At 43.2% G+C, this 23,114-nt stretch overlaps 1 protein-coding gene across 14 annotated transcripts in view; it reads right to left on the bottom strand.

Moving 5' to 3' along the window:
* DOCK10 (dedicator of cytokinesis 10) overlaps positions 1–23,114 on the bottom strand; it is a 215,165-nt gene that overhangs the window by 100,682 nt on the left and 91,369 nt on the right. For 7 of the 14 annotated variants that reach the window (XM_082221651.1, XM_082221660.1, XM_082221659.1 and 4 more), the window contains exons 2-3: positions 5,450–5,569; positions 649–738 (exon numbers count right to left, since the gene is read on the bottom strand). In XM_082221651.1, the coding sequence (XP_082077777.1) occupies positions 649–738; positions 5,450–5,569 (210 nt within the window). Of the gene's footprint in view, positions 1–648; positions 739–5,449; positions 5,570–19,982; positions 20,168–23,114 lie in introns of those variants that run through there. The other 7 variants (XM_082221655.1, XM_082221657.1, XM_082221654.1 and 4 more) reach the window with 4 other exon arrangements.

Raw genomic sequence — 23,114 nt, 5'->3', positions numbered from 1 at the left:
AAAGCCCTTACCCTGAGACTGTTCCACTAACCAAATTCCCATTGAAATCATAATTCCATCTCCTTGCATTTGCCATTGTGCCACTGCTTTCACACTTCCTTTGGCTCCATGGAAGGCTTCAGCCTAAGCGACAACTTGCCAGTTCACAATAATTTCCAGATAGAATATGTCATGTTCCGCTCTGAAAGTCATTGCTTTTCTAATAAAAGCAAGGAAGCCAGTGCTGGCTTTGCTACTGTGTTGAGTATCATGTTTCAACTCCCGCCTCACTTTTTCTGAAGATCAAAACTGGAAACAGGATACTTTCCCAAATGGAATACTTGCTAAGTTAGGACAACAGCTACTCCACACTGAGTAGTGATTCATGTGGAGGAGCCATAGCTCAGTGGTAGAGCATCTGCTTTCCATTCAGAAGGTCTCAAGTTCAACCCCTGATACCTCCAGCTAGAGATGAGAATGTCCCCTGTCTGAAATCCTGGAGAGGCTCTGGCAGTCAGTGTAGACTGTATTGGGCTAAATCCCATCAAGATGCTATTGTTCATGCCTTCTTGAAAGGCCATAACATTGTTTAATCTTTAATTAAAATAAAATCCACAGCAACAAGGGTACCTATGTAAGGTCAAGGAGATGAAACAAATGTTAATTTACCTCTTTAACAAACAAATGCTCTGCTTTTTGCTCTGTATCTTCAGAAACTGATGGGTACAGTGTTCTTATTTCCCAGGGAACTGTGGCTATCTGCAATTAAACAAAAGAGATTCAAAATGTTTCAGCATTCTCATTTTAGTCTAATAGGGAAGTGGAACAGGGATCTGCTCTATAGAGATGGATAACCTGGTTCTGAGACAAGTGATACAGCAATGGAGTCCTTTGCTTCCCCAACATCATAGCATTTGAGCTAGAGAATAAGACTTTCCAGTGGATAGCTCAGTCAGTAGAGCATGAGACTCTTAATCTCAGGGTTGTAGGTTTGAGCCCCACATAGGGGGAAAGATATCTGCATTGTAGAGGTTGGACTTAGATGACCCTCATGGTCCCTTCCAACTCTACAAGTCTATGAAACTGTTAACAGAACAATTTGCTTCATCAGCTCAACATGAATTGTATTGGAGGTATGTTGATACCCCTGAAAGCAATTTCTACTTTCTGCATCCTGCTGAAAATGAATTTTCAATGAAATTGCTAAATATATTCCTTCTCACATATATCTCAATATCTAATAATGTTCTTTCACACAGCACTACCTGTTTATTGGCATAAACAGGGAACATTTTGTGAAACATCACAATTTCACAGCATGATTGTGGGGATTAAGGAGCGGAACTGGAAAGTATTTTGCAAGGTAATGTGTTCTATATAAATTATTAGTATTTATGCAGAACATGTCACCAGGCAAAATGCTTTGCAATCCCCATTAATCATGTAATCCCCATAATCATGTTGTGAAATTGATTGTTATTATATTATTCAGCGTGATGGAGTACCTGTAGCGATCAGAGATGTGCTTTTGCATTTAAGCCATTGGACTTGGAGATGAAAAATGCCATCTCTGATTAAAGGAAGCTGGAAGGAAAACTGACAGCTCTACACAGCTTAGAGCAGGGATGGCCAATGTGTGTTGTTGGACTCCAGCTCCCATCATCCCTGGTTTATGAGCATGGCTGAAGAAAGGGAAATTCAAACAACAGAAGGCTTGTGAGTGCCTGTGTGAGTGCCTGGAGGCGGTTGGAGGTTGGATGGTGGCTAATGGATTGAGGTTGAATCCTGACAAGACAGAAGTACTGTTTTTGGAGGACAGGGGGTGGGCTGGTATGGAGGACTCCCTGGTCCTGAATGGGGTAACTGTGCCCCTGAAGGATCAGGTGCGCAACCTGGGAGTCATTTTGGACTCACAGCTGTCCATGGAGGCACAGGTCAATTCTGTATCCAGGGCAGCTGTCTACCAGCTCCACCTGGTACGCAGCCTGAGACCCTACCTGCCTGTGGACTGTCTAGCCAGAGTGGTGCATGCTCTAGTTATCTCCCGTTTGGACTACTGCAATGCGCTCTACGTGGGGCTACCTTTGAAGGTGACCCGGAAACTACAACTAATCCAGAATGCAGCAGCTAGACTGGTGACTGGGGGTGGCTGCTGAGACCACATAACACCGGTCTTGAAAGACCTACATTGGCTCTCAGTACGTTTCCGAGCACAATTCAAAATGTTGTTGTTGACCTTTAAAGCCCTAAACGGCCTCGGCCCAGTATACCTGAAGGAGCGTCTCCACTCCCATCGTTCTGCCCGGACGCTGAGGTCCAGCACCGAGGGCCTTCTAGCGGTTCCCTCATTGCGAGAAGCAAAACTACAGGGAACCAGGCAGAGGGCCTTCTCGGTAGTGGTGCCCGCCCTGTGGAACGCCTTCCCATCAGATGTCAAAGAGATAAACAACTACCTGACATTCAGAAGACATCTTAAGGCAGCCCTGTTCAGGGAAGTTTTTAATGTGTGACATCTTAGTTTATTTTTGGTCTTTGTGGAAGCTGCCCAGAGTGGCTGGGGAAACCCAGCCAGATGAGCGGGGTACAAATAATAAATTATTATTATTATTATAAGGCTTAAACAAAAGTCACTCTCTTTGAAGATTGACTGTAGCCAGGAACCAACTGCAAAGATTCTTTGGGGCAAGTTTGGGCTTGCACATTGTGGGAGATGGGAAGAATCCGGGAGAAGTTGCCTTAAATCCCCAGTTCCTCTCTGAAGTTCAGTCTTGTATATTTCATGCCATGCGGATGTGGCATGAATGTGAATGTGGATGGGAGGAGGAAGTAGTAACCACCAGAGAGACAAGGGGGCCAGGTGCCAAACATCTGGCAAGTTGGCCACATTGATGTGAAAATTGTATAAACAAATGTTGTGGCTCCATTTATCAGGTTGGAGACAGAAATTATTCAGCTGTTTTGCTCAAATAACCCACTAAAATTCATGTTTGAAATGTATGGGCAGTTTGTGGATTAAAAGCCATTGTTCTAATATGCACCACATTCTCCTAAATGAACAAATGAACTTAAAAGGAATTCAAGACTCAAAATTTAGAAAGAACTGGGGTATGAAGAATCCTGTGCTCCTCTCAATATTGTTCTTCAAGTTGCAATGAACTTCCCTTCTGAGAATTAGGCGTGCTCAGACCACTAGCTTCAAACTCTGCCACAAAAATGCTTCCTGTTCAGTAGAGTAATTTTGTTTCTAAACTGCTGCAGTTTGTATTAGTCTGAAATGAGTTGATTTTAGCATCTGACAAGGGCAGCAAACGGTTTGGGGTTGTAACAGCTCACATTTTAAAATGGAAACATTCTCTCACCAAAGGTTGTAAAAATGAAAACACAGCTCTAGAGAAAGAAACAGATCTGCACAGATCTTCATTTGGGGGAGCAGCCCAATACTCACAGCATGACCAGGGGATGTAGCCCCGAGAGCAGTTGCTGAGCAACCTAGTCAATGCTCTCTGAGAAGCTCTGCTGTATGCCCATCTCAGGGACATTGGCCCTCTTGCCAGGTCCCCTCTCCAATGAGAAATGGGATACAATGATACTTTGCAGTCTAATAGCATGACATCTCTATTTTTTGTGATTCAGAATTACTACCCTTGCTAAGCATAGAGGATAAACAGAAATTCTCATGAGTTAGAGAGGTTTACTATGGCAAAGTAAGATTGCACCTCAACTGGAAACTGGCTGAGCCTCCCTAGAGAGATACATCTCACGTTCGGATCTCTTGATCAAAAGATGAGGTGGCTGAAACTCATTGCCTGCTATTATTAAAATGCACCACTTTCAATGCCTTCTGGTACAGAAAGAAGCAAAAGCCTATATCATTCGTGATAACATTTCAGCACCCAAATCAAAATATTTAATGAACTAATTTGCAAAATGGCTTGAATGAACTGCATGGGATAGGATCTTGACCTTGAATTGGATTGACCTACCACAGATGGAAATGCTCTTTCCCTCCACAGGCCTTTGATTACTTGGTTAGGTGGGGGAGGTGTGTGTGTATGTATGTATGTATGTATGTATGTGTATGTATGTATGTATATGTATATGTATATGTATACATATATATGCAGGTTTTGGTGTCTTCGGGTGTCTTCCCGTGTAAGAGTCGGGGTGTCTGTGCGACGTTTCGACGAGGTCTCACTCGTCATCTTCAGGCTGGTGCTTTCGGCTTCTTGTTACTGGAACAGAAATTTACTTGAGGGGAAATTGAAGCAAACCTGCCAGAGAGAGAGGATCCATCTCAAAAAGCTGACAGTTCATTCTAAGAGAAGTGTTGAGATTGTTGGACCCTTCTAGCAAGGCTTTGGGAAAAGAATCCCCTTCTTTCACATTTGGTATCACAGTAGTGGGGGAAAGAACCCACAACTTTAACACTGGTGCTAAAGTTTTTCAACACTAACCTCTCAAGCGCAATACCTTTCAGTAGGCAGTGAATCAGTTAGCTTATGAGATGTTTTATTTTCCTAGGCTAAGTACTGCGGGAACAAATAATCTTCTAGTTTGTCCTGAATTTAAATGCTTCCATTTCCAGATCTGTAAGTCATTATGCTACAAAAATGAAAACTAGTGAACCGAGCTGAAACTTTGGTCATTCCTGGATGTGGTGGAGCAGAAGGAGAAGAATTATTTCTCATTAAGTTCTATGGATTACTGGGCTATGGCAATAAGTACAGGCAAAATGTAATCTGGGTGGATAAACACCACACCATAGGAAGAGCGGTTATACCCAGTGCTCAACCACGCTTGCCACTGTGTGTGTGGCACTTTCCTCTTGTGACCATGATGAGCTACTGGTCTTCCATCCAACTTTGAAGCTGTGGAGGTGGACAGAGATCATCCTGGCAAATGTGCCAAAGCTGGCTGGAAGGCTGAGGATTGTTGACAGTGATGTGGGCCAAGGCTCCTGGAGGGTCTAACCAGCAGGGAAGTCTGGTGGGTTAAAATTACTCTTCCAGAGGCGATCCCAATGTGCTACGCACCTCACTATCCCCTTCCCTCGGGGAAGCCCTGGGGGAGAGTCTTGGACATTGATGTGTGAAAGTGTTCAAGCGGCAACACCCAACTTACCAGGGAAGTTGCTGTGAGAGATGTGCATTTGGTAACTACGTTTAGCTTTAAAGCTAAAGAACAGGTTTTTGCTAGGAAAGGAGCTGGACAAGGGGGAAACTGCCTGGACCCATGCCTAGAAAGCACAAGACAAGTGGAAAAATACTCAGCCCTATGCTTTCTAGAAACAGGACATGCAGAACTATGGACATGCCCTAATATCCATGTACGGTATATATCTCATTGGGTTTAAAAGTTTTCTGATGTAGAGCTACATTGCTCTCTTCTGCAATAAGAACTGGTCCAGCTTAGCCAGGAGCTCTAGAGGGGAAATGGTGTTGGGTGAGCTCTGGCTTCATTTGTCGCTTACCGAAAAATCATCATCTGGGAACAAGATGAGTTCTTTGAGACCGTCGTTTTCAACAGTCTTCTCAATTTCCCCAATGACAGTTTCATAATCCAAAGGCTCTAGAAGTTTGGGTTTCTCCTGCTGATGAAACAGAAGCAAGACACAAGAACAACATTAAGCTCAGCTGACATCTTCTCCGGAGCCTCAGTTTCTAATATATAAACAATATATACACAATATGAGATCTGCTGCTTTCATGCACAGCAAGATGTGCTGAGAAAAAGCACACACCGAGACAAAAACATCATCGGCTGGTCAAAATGTTCATTATTAGCCTGATTAATCCCTGATAGTTAGCTTGCTCAAGGAGGGGTGGTGGATAATTATAGCATGTGGAAATAATATCAAATCACCCTACACATCCTGCACACATCATCAACATATTTAGCTCAGGAACTTGTCCTTTAAAATAAAAAAATACATACGTAATGCCTTATCACAGCTCATGGGCAATATTCTCAGTAAATTTGCTGCAGAACAGCCTGTTGTAATTTCATGTTTCCCTGAGCTGCACACTTATTCCCCCCTCCTCCCCCCCCACACATTACTCTTTATGCTTGGACACATTTTAAATTCATGTGGCTTACTAGAAATAGAAATAAAAAGTACGTACTATTGCTCTATTTAACTTGGCATTTATCCTGATCTCTTTGTCAGGATAAAGTATTTTTCAGTCAGCCCCATTCCATTGCCAGTCAGAAGCTGGACTATATCTTCATAAGCCATCGTGAAAGCATTGTTATTGCTGAAGTGCAATATTAGCCTTTTTTAAAAAAGTGCTCAGGAGAAGCAGTCAAATAAAAGGTAAATCTTCATGTAATAAAAAAATGTGTGTAGGGGAGGGGTTATTCTTGTTTTTATTATGAATTTTGTCTTTTCTATCTTGTATTTTTATGTTGTGAACTGCTCTGAGATCTAAGGATAAAGGGCAGTATACAAATTAAATTAATAATAATAATAATAATAATAATAATAATAATAATAATAATAATTCATGTGCCACACCCACACCAGCTGGAGAGCCCACTAAGTAGGCAAATGAGTTTGAAATGTAAGATTATGGCTACAGTCCTAACTCTCCTTCACCTGGAAGGAAAACCCATTGAATTTGGCAGAGTTTACTTTTGAGTATACATAGCTAGGATTTTGCTGTTCATGTCAGCTGGGTGGTGGTGATCATGCCCATTGCTATGTTGCACTAGGGATGACTGGGCACATGAATGCAGAAGATCCCCATACCCTCTCCAGCTTGGGCTTGACTGTTTGGTTGCAAACTTTTGGATGTGAAAAGGAGAACAAGGGATTGTTATGACCCGTTGAAGGGGCACACAAATAGGTCAGCAACTAAGGCCTTGGTTCTGAACACAGTTGGACTGAAGGAAAGGCATGGGGGCCTGGTAACCATACAGTGGTGCCCCGCAAGACGAATGCCTCGCAAGACGAAAAACTCGCTAGACGAAAGAGTTTTCCGTTTTTTGAGTCGTTCCGCAAGACGAATTTCCCTATGGGCTTGCTTCGCAAGACGAAACGTCTTGCGAGTTCTTGCGAGTTTGTTTCCTTTTTCTTAAAGCCACTAAGCCGCTAAGCCGTTAATAGCCGCTAAGCCGCTAATAGCTGCTAAGCCGCTAATAGCCGTGCTTCGCAAGACGAAAAAACCGCAAGACGAAGAGACTCGCGGAACGGATTAATTTCATCTTGCGAGGCACCACTGTACAGCTTGGCTTAGCTACCTAGGTCAGCCAAAATGTGTGGTCCTCTAGGTGATGAGTCAATGTGGAACCACAGTCGGGGAAAATATTTGACAAACCATAATATATGCAGATCTACCACACAGAAATCACTGGGTGAAGTATTTGTCTCATCTAAAAAAAACAATTGTGTGGCAAGGCCCCCAAAGCAGCCCCTCGTTGGAATAAAATTCACACTGACACAGAAATTTGGTTTAAGGTTATTGGGCAAAATTTTAGGCCACAACTTCATTGATTACAGAAATGTGAGTGGTATTGGCTTAGGCATTGGCAAAGGACTATATCGGACTCCTGCCCCCTTTGCAGGAAGTCAGTAAGGGTAAACCACCCAAAGAGGACGCTACATCGGGGGAACCTGCCTGTAGCTCTCCTCCGTGTTCCCAGAGGCCTGGCATGGCCCTAGCCCCTCAAGCAGACTTCAGACAGGATCCAGGCCCTGGATTCCTTTAATGGAATATTCTTGGCTGACCTCCCTTCTCCCACAAATCAATGAGCCAATGCCTAACCGCCAAACCTTACAAAGTTGTGCCGATTGCTAAGAGGTAGGCGAAAACCAAGTGACCAGTGCCAATCTGCCAAATGGAAAAATTCCTACCTGGCCCCCGTCCCAAGACAGATGACCAACCAAAGTCCAAAGCAAGGCCAGAGGACATCTAAAATAAAGGGTGGGTGGGTGGGTGCTCGGCAGTGCGAAGCAGGTGCTTGACACGCGTCACGCTGCCATTTTATATCCCCCCATGATCACCCCACACAAAAGTGATTGGCCAAGAAGCCAGGGTGATCTTGGCGCCACCCTGGCATGACGGCATTACTCCGACCATGCTGGGGGGGGGGAGGAACCGGCCTGGGGGGTCTACCAGCAACCAGGACCATCCTTAAAGATGATCCCACTTGCCTGCAACTGAAACTGCATTTGTGTTAACAGAGCTTCCCCATCCTCACTTCCACCCCAACCCCTGGAGCAGATTTGGGGGGTGCATGGGGGCTGGGAGCTGCAGCAGGAGGGGGAAGATTCACTGTACAAACAGAAGTCTATCGAGCAAGCAAAACATCCACTCTACAGTTTGTTTTTATAGGACTGAGCACAGTGATATTCAGGCACCTAAATTCTTTGAGCAACAAAAAACACACAGAAAAGACTTTTGAAGCACTTCAAATATTTATCTGAAGTTTACAGAGGTAATGCGAGGTGAGTACGCAAGCCTTATTCAAAATACAGTATTCAAATGATAAAGGAGATAGTGAAATCCTACCAATTCAGTTACACTAGAATGGTCCCTAGCGTTTTAGCTGACTTCTAAGAAGTTCTAAGATCAAGGTTACTGCGGGTGTTCTGGGTGTGATGTTGCTGTCTCAAAGAGCATTAGTAAAGAAAAGTTGCCAGTATTATATTACAAACTTGAAAGCAACGGGGTAGAAAGCCAAGCAGGGAAAGTGCAAACTGTACAGAAATCTTGATTTTGGATGGTCATTGTATTAGCTTATGCAGCAAAGAGAAACTGGTTTTACTGAAGTTGCTCCATGTTTATGAGGTTCACATTTCTTACTACTACAGCACATTTTGTCTGAATCTTGTCTATGTTTTCCATTTGTTTTTCTTACCCTTGAATTCTGTGTCCCTATTGCCAGTGCAAAAACATTCTACCCCCCTGGTATTACACTGGTGCCACCACCATCACAACTTGTGAAATGATGCAATCGCTGGACTTCCCATGTGTTGGTTCAGCTGTGCTTCCCAAAACCCCCAGCATTATTTTACCAGAACTGTAGTAATGGACAGTTAAGGAAAATAGATTCATTCATTTTAAACCAATGTGATTTTTACTATTAAGTGATCCAATCCTATCCAAGAATATTTCATACTAATATGTGAACCACTTAGATTTGTTTTTGGAGGGAGGGGATTAAGCGGTATATAAATCTTTCCAAGTAAATAAAATATCCTATATGCTCTATATGCTTTGGCACAAGCTTGGCAAAAATGGCACTATAACACAAGGCAAGTGAAGAATAGCTTTGCACACATAGTCCAGCTACCTTTAAAGGGCAATTTGATAGCGCAAAGCTCACAAATAGTTTCAAGATGGCTGCTGTGTGATGTGGAGCTTGTTCATGTACTTCAGAGAAAGAGGGAGCTGAATTCATAATGTTGATGACCAATTGCATGGGAGCCCTACATAATGCAATTTCTCTTTCTCAACATATGGATGGGGTGGGGGGAGAGAACGGGGCCAGTGATTCCCAGACTCGCCCCCACCCACTTCATGGACCACTTGAAAATTGCTGCAGGTCTTGGTGGGCTCACTTAATGATTTTTCTGCCTGTTGTAGCAATTGTGATTCCATAGAATTCAAAGTGTAGTACAATAAAATACAACATAAGAAATAAAAGAAGCAATTAAAAATGCAATTAAAATCAACATGATGGGCTGTCTCTCATCTACAACCAGAAATCCACAGACACCACAGACAACCAGACACCACAGACCACCGGAATGAAACTTACAGGCCACAGTTTGGGAACCCCTGAATTTTGTTTCAGAAATGAGATGGGGGATCAATATCTGAACTCCTCCCTATGCTCCCAGCTGCAGGACCCTAAATAATCCAGAGTTCTAAAGTTCAGGATATGCAGTCTGAGTAGTGCTGATTTCATTCTTTGCAGAGAAAATTGGTTGTGATTTGGCAAACAAAGCCCTGCAATTCACTTCCCTTCTCCTTGCATTTTGAGAGGTTTTCTCTGCGTTTGGGATGGAAAATCCTGATAATTTTTGCTACCGTTTTATCTCTGCACCAAGATCCTTGGGATAAAAAGCAGTCAGGAAAGTCTTACAGCGTTTGAATTACTGCATTTCTTTCTAGCAATGTATGCTGGGAGATTTGTAATGGAGCTTATTCTAATTTAAAGCTCCAACAGTCTCAGGATTGTCTCGCCTGAATTTAACTTGTCTGGCTCTCCTGGAAATGAACCAATTAGGCAATCTCTGTGCCAAGGCTGAATGATGCAGGATTGGATTTTGATAGTGCTGTTTTGATATTTGCTAGCTTAAATGAGTAATGAATTACGTTGGTGAGATGCAGATGATGTGACTATAAAAAGAGGCACTCACCAGCAAGCTCCTACTATTACACCCAATTTCTACAGACTATTTATTCACTAGACTGCAAAATGGAGCCTTCCATATTCATTCTCAATAGACAAGCTATCGTTAACATGCACCTGGGTCTGAGCTAGTGCCAGAACCAAAGAGAATTCCCCCTACAATTCACAGCTGTTATATATGCACTGGCTTCAATGTTATGTAGCTTGTTAATGATTAAATCAAGTCCCACCTCCTACAACTTCTCATTTTGTGTTCCAGTCACAGTGTTATGGCTCTTCCAGCAATGAAGACTAAAAATATCCTCATAATTGATTTCATAGAAGCAGACACAGTGCATCCATAGCTTGCCTGAGGTCCCAAAATTTGACCAGTCTCAGAGAGCTCTTCTTTGGAGCAATGGGGCAAAACAGCACATTCAGATGCAATGCAAGTTACCGTAAATCGCACCTTCCAATGCAATGCAAGTTGACTATAACCTTTGAGTGCCTGGGGGCACATTTTGCATGATGAGCTTTTTCTATCACATTACTATCCTGCAGGTTTTGTGCAGAACCTCTGACCTGCTTTTTAACACCTAAATTAAAAGCCTGTCTTGAAAGCCCACAACTGCTGGATAGGAATCTAACAGAAAAGCTCCAGTGAGCACAATCTGTGTTAAATCTCATGCTGCATTGTAACTATTATGTTCTGTTCCCTGTGTGGTAGCCACAGAAGGACAAATTGCCTTGTTGGCCACAGTCCTCAAAGCTTCCTACATGGGACTGCTGGGGAGCAGGATAGTGAGAGGTGGCAGGAGACTGGTTGATCCAGAAACCATCCAAAAGTTGACGTTTTCATAAGGTGATAACCAAGGGAAAGGAACGGGGGAAAATCAAAGTTATAAATGGAGTTTTCTGAAACAGGTCATAGGTCAGGTCAGGGACCCACCTTTAATCCCTAAAGCTTTACAAATTTGGGCAGGCTTGCCCAAATAAAAATATTTTTAGCAGATGTCAAAAATAGTGCAGCAAAGGCACCCACTTAATGTCAATGGGCAGGGAGTTGCAGAGTATAGCTGCTGCTGCACAGAAAGCGCAACTCCTTACAAATGCAGAATGGATGTTGTGTGGTAGAACTTGTCCATGCAAGATGTAGGAAAAAGGAGAACAGCTGGTTGGAGGGAGGCAGATGGAGCCTACCTGTTGTGACTACTTATGTGATGAAAAGCAACAATTGAATTTGTTGCCACAAGATGTAATGATGGCCACTAACTTATTGTTGTTGTTGTTTAGTCGTTTAGTCGTGTCCGACTTTTTGTGACCCCATGGACCAGAGCACGCTAGGCACTCCTATCTTCCACTGCCTCCCGCAGTTTGTTCAGACTCATGTTTGTAGCTTCGAGACCGCTGTCCAACCATCTTGTCCTCTGTTGTCCCCTTCTTCTTGTGCCTTCCATCTTTCTCAACATCAGGGTCTTTTCCAAGGAGTCTTCTCTTCTCATGAGGTGGCCAAAGTATTGGAGTCTCAGCTTCACGATCTGTCCTTCCAGTGAGCACTCAGGGCTGATTTCCTTCAGAATGGATATGTTTGATCTTCTTGCAGTCCATGGGACTCTCAAGAGTCTCCTCCAGCACCATAATTCAAAAGCATAAATTCTTCGGCGATCAGCCTTCTTGATGGTCCAGCTCTCACTTCCATACATCACTACTGGGAAAGCCATGGCTTTAACTATACGGACCTTTGTTGTTAAGGTGATATCTTTGCTTTTTAAGATGCTGTCTAGGTTTGCCATCGCCTTTCTCCCAAGGAGCAGGCGTCTTTTAATTTCGTGACTGCTGTCACCATCTGCAGTGATCATAGAGCCCAAGAAAGTAAAATCTCTCACTGCCTCCATTTCTTCCCCTTCTATTTGCCAGGAGGTGATGGGCCACTAACTTAGGTGGCTTTAAAAGAGATTAGACAAATTCATGGATGGTGGGTCTTTCAAGGGCTACTACTGCTGTATTGTATAATGATCCATAATCAGAAGGAGGATACCCCTCATTCCAGTTGTAGGGGAGCAACAGCTAGGTAGGGTTATTGTCTTTATGCCCTGGTTCTGGGATTCACAGAAAAATAGGGTTGGACAGTGTGGGAAGCAGGAAACTGGGCTAGATGGACCTTTCCTCTAGCACAGCCAAGCTTTTCTCATATTCTGGCACCCTTGTATGCCAGAGTATAGGTTTTTTAAAGCATGACTCAGAAATAAGTCTCACATGTGAAGTTAACTGGGCGCAGGACAGAAGAACAGAGTCAATCTGACACACTATGACCCTGCAGGGAATACTCATGCTTCTGTCTGCCCATGCGCACAATGAAAAAGAAGAGACTGACAGAAATCCCCGAGAGAAAGTAAAACAGAAACAAGGTGTATTTTACTGCACAGAGCCTAATTTCGCAAAAAGCTTCTAGCAAAATCATTATGAGGTAGCTGGAAGACAAGTCCCTTAAACCCCCCACCCATAAATGCAATAAACTTGATCTACTCAGTATTTTCAAGATCAGCCAAACAGCCAGCTGTACAATATAAAACAAACCCTCCATAAATGGCCCATTCAAGAGGAAAAAGCCTGCTGCTTAGTTAAGCATGGCTTCCTATGGAGACATTTAGCCACTCAGTTTGCTTTTTCCAGTGCTCTATCCAGGCTAGTCTGTTGCAGCAAAAGCAACAAAAGAGTACTTTAATGACCAACACACTTTATTGCAGCATAAATGTTTGTGGGCTAAAATCCACTTCAACAGGCGCATTCTGGTGTTCTGATGAACATCTAATGAAGTGGACTCTAGACCACAAAAGCTTGTGCCAATGAACATGGTTAGTCTCTATGACCTTTGGTTGTTTCAGTTTGCTTCTCTGTGGTGTGTACATTTAGGCTATGGTTGGGTGGGTGTGGAGAACAGGACCTTTGAGCAGTAGCATGGGCCCACTTGCTTGGACCTTTAAAGGAGGCCCTTTAAAACAGGAGCACAGCTGAATATATTTTCATTTCCGTTCTAGGCCCTTTGTGGTTGTGTAGATTGCGGCGAGATCACATCCTTAAAATTTAGCTTGTCACCAAGAAGTGAAAATATGGCAGTTCTAACACAGAGGTACCCTAACATGGAGGCACAGAGTGGAGAAAGCTCCTTCTTTTCACCCTACTGTGCTTTATGGGCCAAATACCACAAGGATTTGGCAGGCTTTGAACCATAATGCTGGAACATTGAGAAAATACTGAAGTATAGTTAAAATCCTGCCAGAGTATTCAAGGGTGTGATATAAAGACAGACTGTTGTAAGTGTAGAATACTGCCTGATTAACGAAGAGGATCAGACCTGAAGGTTGCAAATCCAACACTGGAGGAAGCATAGTGCAATTAGTCATGGGTAAAGGCCACTGTAGCACTCCAGTTCCAAACCAATGGGTGAGAGCTATACATGGTTTCCATCCATGGAAGCTGATATATCCAACCAACTTCAGAGCGTCTGTTACTTACACACACAAAAGGAATAAAAAAAGATGAAAAATACTTCAGCATTTCAGAACCAAATACGCTTTCATCTGCCATGAGTTTTTGTCATATGAGTTTCCAAAGACCATAGGAAGCTGCATTATATCACATCAGGCCATAGGTCCATCTAGCCCAAGGGTGGGGAACGTTTTTGCCCTACCCCTTTTTCTCTCACCCCCAGCAGATCAACTTTGATGGAGCCATCCACCTGTCAATATTTGACACCATATTGATACCTTGTCATCTTGCCCACCTGTCAAAGTTGACCTACTATGGGAAAGGTGGATACTGCCCAACCAGCATTGAGTTCCCCATACATCAGCTGATTTTGTAAGGTTCCGCTGCACCAGCCATGTCCCGGGAAAACTATTTCGTGCGCCTGAACCAAGAAGGACTGAACTTTGCACACTTCAGCCAGTGAGTTATTCAATCCTGCTTTATGTAGACATATCTCTACCTGCCCCATATCTGGTCTCTACCTGCTCCACATGTGATGCTGTAGCTCAAGGAAAACAGTCTTACAAGCAAAATGAGCAGGTCTGGTGTCCCAGGTTTCCCCTGCAGACTGGAGGTTCCCTACTCCTAATCTAGTCCAATCTTGTCTACAGCAACTGACAGTGATTCTCCAGTTCTCAGGCAGCAGCCTTTTTCCCAATGCTTCCTGGAGATGCCAGAGATTGAACATGGAATTTTATGCATGCAGAGTAGTTGCTCTACTACTGAGCTTTGGCCATTCCAACATTTCTCCAATGAAAATAGGGATGTCCATGAGGCATATTAAGCAACTCAAGAAGGTAAGGTATGTTGATTGGGCTGAGAAACACCCAATGTGGGAAATCTGTGATCAGATAATCTAGCTTTAACAAACAAACAAAGTTTAAACCCACCCCCTTTTTTTATCAGAGAAGCAGCAAAGGTACTTAATAACTTCTACGTCAGGTAATTCAAATATAAATTTCATTCATTTCTATTAACATCACAATCCTCTACATTTCTGCTCAGCCCCTTTGAATTCAAAGGGATCTCGTCCCAGGTAAATGAGCCCAGGACTGCAGCCTAAGAGGCCATCAAAGGATTAATAGAATCGTGGCTGCCTATTATAATCCTGTGTCCTGGTACAGTGAATATTTTGTAAGAGCACACGGATAAGATTGCCCTAAAACTGCCTGGTGAATTTTGAGATCATATGAATGCTTTCTGAAACTTAGAATTATTTCTGACAACCTGAATTTGATAGAAGACTGTAGGGAAGCTGCAGGGATGGTAGAGCTAAACTGAATATGCAATTGTCACATCACACAAAAATAAGTGGAAGTGATAGGAACATTTCACAGCAAAAGTTTAAAAAAGGGGGGAGGGAATTTCAAGTGCAAATAGATTTAGATGCATACTACAATAAAGAAAAATAGTTGCAAGTTGCAACCAGTTCATAATTTAATGCCAGCATCACTAACATCTGCTTACAGCAGTGATGGCCAAACTTGGCCCTCCAGCTGTTTTTGGACTACAATTCCCATCATCCCTGACCACTGGTCCTGCTAGCTAGGGATGATGGGAGTTGTAGTCCCAAAACAGCTGGAGGGCCAAGTTTGGCCATCACTGGCTTACAGTGAACCCGTCCCCTTAAACATTAGATGCTAGGATACTCATCCTGCAATCTATTCTGAACACAGGAGAGGTGCAAAGAGCTTCTCTCTATAAGCAAACATGGCAGTAGCCAATTTGAGTGCCTTTCCCCCCATTGATGGGTGGGGGCTAGTGGGTTGATGGGGCAGCATATTTGGACCATTCTATGATTCTGTCTCTTTTTATGCACTTCCAGTTGCAGCAGCAATTTGGATTATTCCACACCTGGCCCACCACAGCAGCCACTGGCACCCATGCCATCTTCTTAACCTGAAAAGATTGGTGACCCTTGCCTCAAATCAATACTACTACTACTACTACTACTACTACTACTACTACTACTAATAATAATAATTTATTATTTGTACCCCGCCCATCTGGCTGGGTTTCCCCAGCCACTCTGGGCGGCTTCCATAGAAACCAAAAATACACTAAAATATAACAGATTAAAAAGTTCCCTGAACAGGGCTGCCTTAAGATGTCTTCTGAATGTCAGGTAGTTATTTATCATTGGTTCCCTGTAGCTTTGCTTCTCGCAATGAGGGAACCGCCAGAAGGCCCCCGGCACTGGACCTCAGCGTCCGGGCAGAACGATGGGAGTGGAGACGCTCCTTCAGGTATACTGGACCGAGGCTGTTTAGGGCTTTAAAGGTCAACACCAGCACTTTGAATTGTGCTTGGAAACGTACTGGGAGCCAATGTAGGTATTTTCAAGACCGGTGTTATGTGGTCTCAGCAGCCGCCCCCAGTCACCAGTCTAGCTGCCGCATTCTGGATTAGTTGTAGTTTCCGAGTCACCTTCAAAGGTAGCCCCACGTAGAGCGTGTTGCAGTAGTGTTGCAGTAGTCCAAGCGGGAGATAACTAGATCATGCACCACTCTGGCCAGACAGTCCGCGGGCAGGTAGGGTCTCAGCCTGCTACCAGGTGGAGTTGGTAGACAGCTGCCCTGGATACAGAATTGACCTGCGCCTCCATGGACAGCTGTGAGTCCAAAATGACTCCCAGGCTGCACACCTGGTCCTTCAGGGGCACAGTTACCCTATTCAGGACCAGGGAGTCCTCCACACCAGCCTGCTCCCTGTCCCCCAAAAACAGTACTTCTGTCTTGTCAGGATTCAACTTCAATCCATTAGCCACCATCCATCCTCCAACCGCCTCCAGGCACTCACACAGGACCTTCAGCGCCTTCACTGGTTCTGATTTAAAAGAGAGGTAGAGCTGGGTGTCATCTGCATACTGATGAACACCCAGCCCAAACCCCCTGATGATCTCTCCCAGCGGCTTCACATAGATGTTAAAAAGCATGGGGGAGAGGAAGGAACCCTGAGGCACCCCACAAGTGAGGGCCCAGGGGTCTGAACACTCATTCCCCACCACCACTTTCTGAACACGGCCCAGGAGGAAGGAGCAAAACCACTGTATAACAGAGCCCCCAGCTCCCAGCCCCTCTAGACGGTCCAGAAGTATGTTATGGTCGATTTTATCAACAGTTTTCATCACTGTTAACGAAAGAAGAACCGAGCAACAGTTCGCCGCAAAGTGGCAGAAATGAATGAGGGATGCTTTATTAGACATTATGACACAGTAATATTATAAAGCTGATTTCAACAAAACTAGGGAACGATTCTGAATTATGTATGCATTGTATGGTAGAAGTCATAGTCACCTTCACTGTGGCTGGTCAGTGCATCCTGGCCTTACAGAATACAATGAGGAAAACTGCAGCTGTCCTGGGGAGGATGGAAGACTCACTGTATACTGACAGCAGAAATGCCTTTGGGACAAGTATTTAGTGTGCTCCAGTTGTGAAATATTGGGTGGGAAGGCATAGGTTATGAACTGCAGAAGTGAAGTCAAGGGAATCCATGTTTCAAGCACTTTTCTGAAGGCAAAACAAGCCACTGAGAAATGCCTGAACAGGACAGCAGGCCACAGTGACTGCAACTTACTTTAATCCAAACTCAAAGATGCAGGGAGTAGTGCTTTCCTGTTTTAAGAAGCCACAGTTTACAACAGCTCAGCTCACGTTGCATATAAAATCAGAACCACCAATGTTATTAAAAGCAACAATTTTATTTTAGTGCTCCAATACTTTGTTTTTAAATCAAGATGTGGCTTTCTCTCTCTCTCTCTCTCTCTCTCTCTCTCTCTCTCTCTCACACACACACACACTATACCCCACATACAAAATATTATTCTTGGTGCAATCCTACCCCTGTGTAACCCAGTGTTCACTCATTGAGAGGTGATCCAGTCATACGGATGTATTAATCTGATCTTCTGATTTGTGTATTTTTAACTTGTTTTGTGAATATATTTATATTGTTGATTTCATGCTGTTGACTGCCATGTTATCCCCCTGCCCGCCCCTTAAGTTTGGTAGCGTATGCATTTTTGGCAAATAAATGAATCCTGTGTATGTACTTTCAAACTAGCAGCTCTGGAAGGAAACACACATTTTGAATTAAAGTACCCACCCAGCCAATTCAATGGGGATTGATAAGTATTCTGATGGAAACAAGGCCTCACACCTGCATGTTTGTTAGTCATCTTCCACACAGAGACCTTCCCTGCTATATCAGGGTGCCCTGTTTCTTCCAAAAACTCTCCCAAAAACACTATTTGCAACATTAAACTAGAAGCTACAAATGAGTTCCATTTTGCTGCATTAAATTAGATTGATCCAGAATGCTAGTTAATTGGCAGTGAGATATTTCCACAATAAGAATGAGGCAGATGAGATGTCCCAAATCATATGCTGACCTGATAAGATCGACAAAATAAGACTGATCAAATAAGGTCGACCAAAACATACACCACTATTTATTTTTCAAATATTTCTGATGAAAACAAAGAGACATTTAGAAGCAGGGCAGTAGGTCATCATCTCCAAAAAAACCTTAATATTCTGTCTAGAAACCCAAGTCCTGAACCAAGGCTCACCGTATTCTGAGACCAGAATACAATATGTATCTTGTCAAAGATTCAAAATTCTTTTCAGAATAAGCAGATAGAATAGTAACCACGGGAGAGGGGAACTGATCTGTTGAGGGCCACAAAGTCTCAATTCCTGGCCACAGTTGTACAGACCTCTAACTATGCCCCCAACAATCCTTGCATATCTGAAAGGTCAAAGGAGATTTAGCATAGGGACAGAGGAAACTGCCATACCATTAGCTTAAGATGCCCATCTACCTTGCAATTATCTACTCTGAGTAACAGTGGCTCTCAAGAATCTCTAGCAGATATTTTCTCCATCATCTTTCACCCAGTCTCTTTGATGGAAGAAGCCAAAGATTAAATATTGGATTCCTGAGACTGGACATAAGAAAAGCATGTATTCTTCAAGTGAACATACTGCCTCTTTAATTTCTTGCACATAGATAACACAGCATTTACAGAGAGGGGTATAAGCCTTCCCCCCTAACCATTTCCCAAACATTAATCAATTCTGACACTATCTTGTTCATCCCTCCAGAACCTGCTACAGCACTTTAGGAGAGGGTTTAATGCCGCCACCACCCTGTCATTGCCTCAGCATTTATCTCCTTTCCCATTAGGGGAAACTATGCTTCTCTTATAGTAGAAAGAGCAGCTGGAGTGAGATTTGCATGGGGAAAGGGTTAACTATTGCCAGTGTCATCATGCCAACCAAACTGGGGAGGGGCTGTCTCTGTGGCTGCTTTTTTAAACAAAAATGACAAAGAGGGGAGATCTAATCCCCAGTCCTCAAAATCTTTTCTGGTTTGACCTAGAGACTATTACCAAATGCCTGCACTTTCTGGAGCTTCTCTTGACAGGCTTAAGTAATTGGATCTTCCTTTTGCAAAGAAACCGTGAAAGCAGAAACACTTTAAAGATGCAAAATTCTGTGCCAGGTCTTGAATTAAAAACAAGCATGATGAACGCACGCAACAGGGGATAAAGGAGCAGCACTTTCCAAAGGCCTCAGTTTTCAAAGGATGTCTATCAGGAAGGAATGGTGTTTTAAATCTATTGTGTATCCAGGTGGAAGATGTAACATTGTGAAAATCAGTCTGCTTGGCCAATTGCCTGGCTAATAACCAAGATTAAAATTGTACTCTTGTAATGCAACATTTACCTCCTTTGACAGATTAGCATTTCCATGTCATAAACACAAGCAAGGCAACAATCTGAATTAATAATACTACTAATTTCCCCCCATATTGTCTAAAGCCAGACCAATCTAGATTATTAGTTCCCTCTTTCTTTTTCCTTGAAGGAACAGAAAAATGAGTAATTTTAAACCCAAGATAATATTAAAAACTAGATTCAAGCTAATTTTGTTCCGCAACATTCAGACAGGGTTAGAATCATGATATGCTGTTTGACTAGAAATGCAACCTCCAACTTTATCAATTGGCTTTGTACACAGATATTAACTAGCTCAAATTCCGCTTTCTTCCCTATCCGTAGAATGGGGAACTTGCATGAGAAAAGAACTAGATAAAAGAAGAGGAAAGATATATATATATATAATACATACGCAGCTCAACCTGTGGATTTCTCCTTGATTTACTCGCCTAATCGTCCTTTTTCTCCTCCAGAGTTCACTGGCCTCCCTTTTAAATACTTTCCCTCTAAAACTCATGGTGTCAGTAGGAGTCCCGGCAGCATATTCCTTTAACCTTTTGGCTACACCAGCTTCAGAGAAGAAACTTAGCTGTACTGTCTGAAGGGGAAGTATAGTATGAGCATTTACTGCATTCACAGAAGCTGCATTTAAAAAAAAGCCCCAGCGCCCTCAGTTATAACTCATTACTTCCTGTGAGCTATAAAAAAGATGGTGCTTCAGTGAACCGCAAATAAAATCTTAGTGGGGATGACGCCTTAGGCACAATATTTCCCTTCGCAGACCCACTCATAAGAAAATCCTGTTTCAGTTAAGAAACTCTGATTAGAAGAAACCTGGTTACCCCAAACTCACACCACTGCTCCACCCAATTAGCAATTTCAACTTTGGTAAGAGGCAAGCAAGCAAGGCTTCCCTAGGAAGATGGAGACATTTTCTAGAAGAAGCTCTAATCTTCCATGACTAGGAGGTGGAAACTGCATGGAGGGTGATGATGAGGGTTTGGGAAGAAAATCAGATGGCATTTGAAGGTGAATGGACTTAATTCACACTTTCCAAAACCATGTGTGAACTGAATCGCAAGCATCCATTGAACTTCACACATTTCTGCATTTTGCAATGCAGCTCTCCAGCCAAGCAGTGGTGTTGCATCCTTTGTTGGTGCCCAGGACACCTGTGTCCATGTGCGCACCAGGTGGGACCAGGGTCTGGGCATGGAGGGTGAACAAAACCTGCTGCACAGGCACAGGGCATGGAGTATGGCGGTCACATACCAACGTTGGCCGGGCAGCCATTCAGAGAGGGGGCTGGGGACAAAGCGGCAAGGCCAGGCTAGGCTCTGGGGCCCAGAGATCCCTGGTGGCAGGCAGGACAGAAATCCCTGCATGGGGGCACCTGGTTCACACCCCCTCAAAATCACGCATCTGGGGCTACTGCCCCCCCCGGCCTTCTCCACGCTACGCCCCTGCAGCCAAGTAATTTGCAGTATCTCCTTCTCTTTCCAATTCCAATTCAACTGACTTACTAGGGGCTTGTTTCTATCAAATTTCTTTTCCTGTCTCCAAACTCTAGTTAATAAGAGCTGCCTTCCTTTATTTCTGATGCTTACAGTCACCCTTGAAAGCAACACCAGCAACTACACAATCTAGCACAAATGAGTTTTAAATGGTGATAGGACCATCCATTGCTCATTTGTTTAATTCATTCTCTCATACTCTCTCTCTCTCTCTCTCTCTCTCTCTCTTCCTAAGCAGCTGAAATAGGTAAGATAGGGATTGCAGGGAGGGAGAGATAGGAGAGGTGGTAAGCAAAATCTAGACTTAACCCAAGACCTAGATCCGAATTGCCATTCACACAAGCCAAGAAGGAAAACGAATGAACAAAAACACAAGAGCATTGGACTTTTGCCCTCCAGACATTGATGAACTACAATTCCCATCATCCTTGGCTATTGGCCATGCTTGTTAGGGCTGAGAGGAGTTGAAGTTTAATAACTTCTGGAAGACCAAAGGTTTCCCACACCTGCTCTAGCAACTGACAGGAATGTCCAGTGATGCTTCCAAGCCTCAGGAGGGAGAGAAAAGCAATATAATGTCAAAAGTTAGCAGTGTTAGTTTGGGTCACTGGTTGCTTTGTAAAAAGTCTTACATTTTAAGTAATTAGCTGAAACGATGTATATAAAGAATTCTGAACAATTGCATGTATTTTATATAGTAGTATTTCTCTTCCTAACCTCTCACTGTAATCCAGATTGCCATCATAATATCAACTTCAGTAGGAAAGGAGAAACAAAATTTTGGAAAGGGCTATGGAACTTTGGGAGGAATGAATTCTAGGACAATGTATGAGAAACGAAACAGATTTGGGTTTCTATTCTTCAGTTGTATGACTGCTCTTTTAATTTGTCATTTTTTTAAAAAAGTGTTGACGCTCTGAGAACCTGATCAGAAAACCTAATCTAGAAAGTGTTAATGGTGACTCATTTTAGGGTAAATTCCACTCTGCACATGTTTGAAGCTAATTTTTGTTCATGGTGTACATATCATTGAGCTGGGCCCTGACACAGAACATGATTGCCACAATGATGCTCTGAATCTGGAGTGAAAAATGTCTGCTTGACATTGCACTATATTCATGTTCAACATTGTGCTGGCACCAGTGAAACATTGGTCTCCGTCATGTCCATTCTCTCGCTTAATTTGCTACAAGTAGATGCTTTACAATACTTTACCTGTGGCAGGGGGTTGACCTAGATGACCTTCGAAGTCCCATCCAGCTCTTATCATTTTACGTGGATGGTACTGGTCACCAGTTGGGTATTTGTAATGTGCAATGGTAGCCTCAGTTGAACAGACTCCATGAGTTTTTTTTTCAGTGAACAGACAAATCTGGAACTTGGGTCCACCACTCTGGCACAAACTCCAAATACAGCTCCATAGTAATGGTGAAGGTGGAGCTAATCACAGGAAAGGGTCCCATACCATTTAAATATTGCCTAAATAATACACTCATTAAGGGCACAGCCCTTAACAGATGCAATTTCCGGGAAATTTCCTGGAGCTTAGGTAAACAAGGAAAGCCCTTCACACAGCATATTAAACCAAAGGGTTTCTTGAAAATTCAACATTATTTCATCAGAGATTAAATTGATTAAGTGACTAGGTTACACCTCAGGCAATGCCTTACAAAACAAAAATGTCTTCAGTCGTTGCCTAAACATCATCACACCAGACACCTGCCTGGTTTGGGCTGGTAATTCATTCCACGGAGCAGCAGCAGCAGCAGCAAAGGCTGGATTCTAGCAGAGGCTAAGCACAACCCTGCATGGTCATCCATGGAAACAGAGGAGCACCCCCCCCCAATTACTAATCCAAAAACACTCAGGTACAACACTACATGTGGAAAACAAGCTGAACATGCTCACCCATTCGCCATACAAGAGATCTTGCTGGATGATTACAAAAAATAATTCCCACAGCTCTTCATCATGTAGCAAATTGTTGCTGATTGTAGTAACCTGATTGTTTGCAATACCAAGGTATCAAA

The sequence above is a fragment of the Podarcis vaucheri genome (genome assembly GCF_965113315.1).
Source record: "Podarcis vaucheri genome assembly, chromosome: 5".
In the NCBI taxonomy this organism is placed as follows: domain Eukaryota; kingdom Metazoa; phylum Chordata; class Lepidosauria; order Squamata; family Lacertidae; genus Podarcis; species Podarcis vaucheri.
Note: the sequence above shows the minus strand (reverse complement) of the source record. Positions and strands in the feature narration are given on the sequence as shown.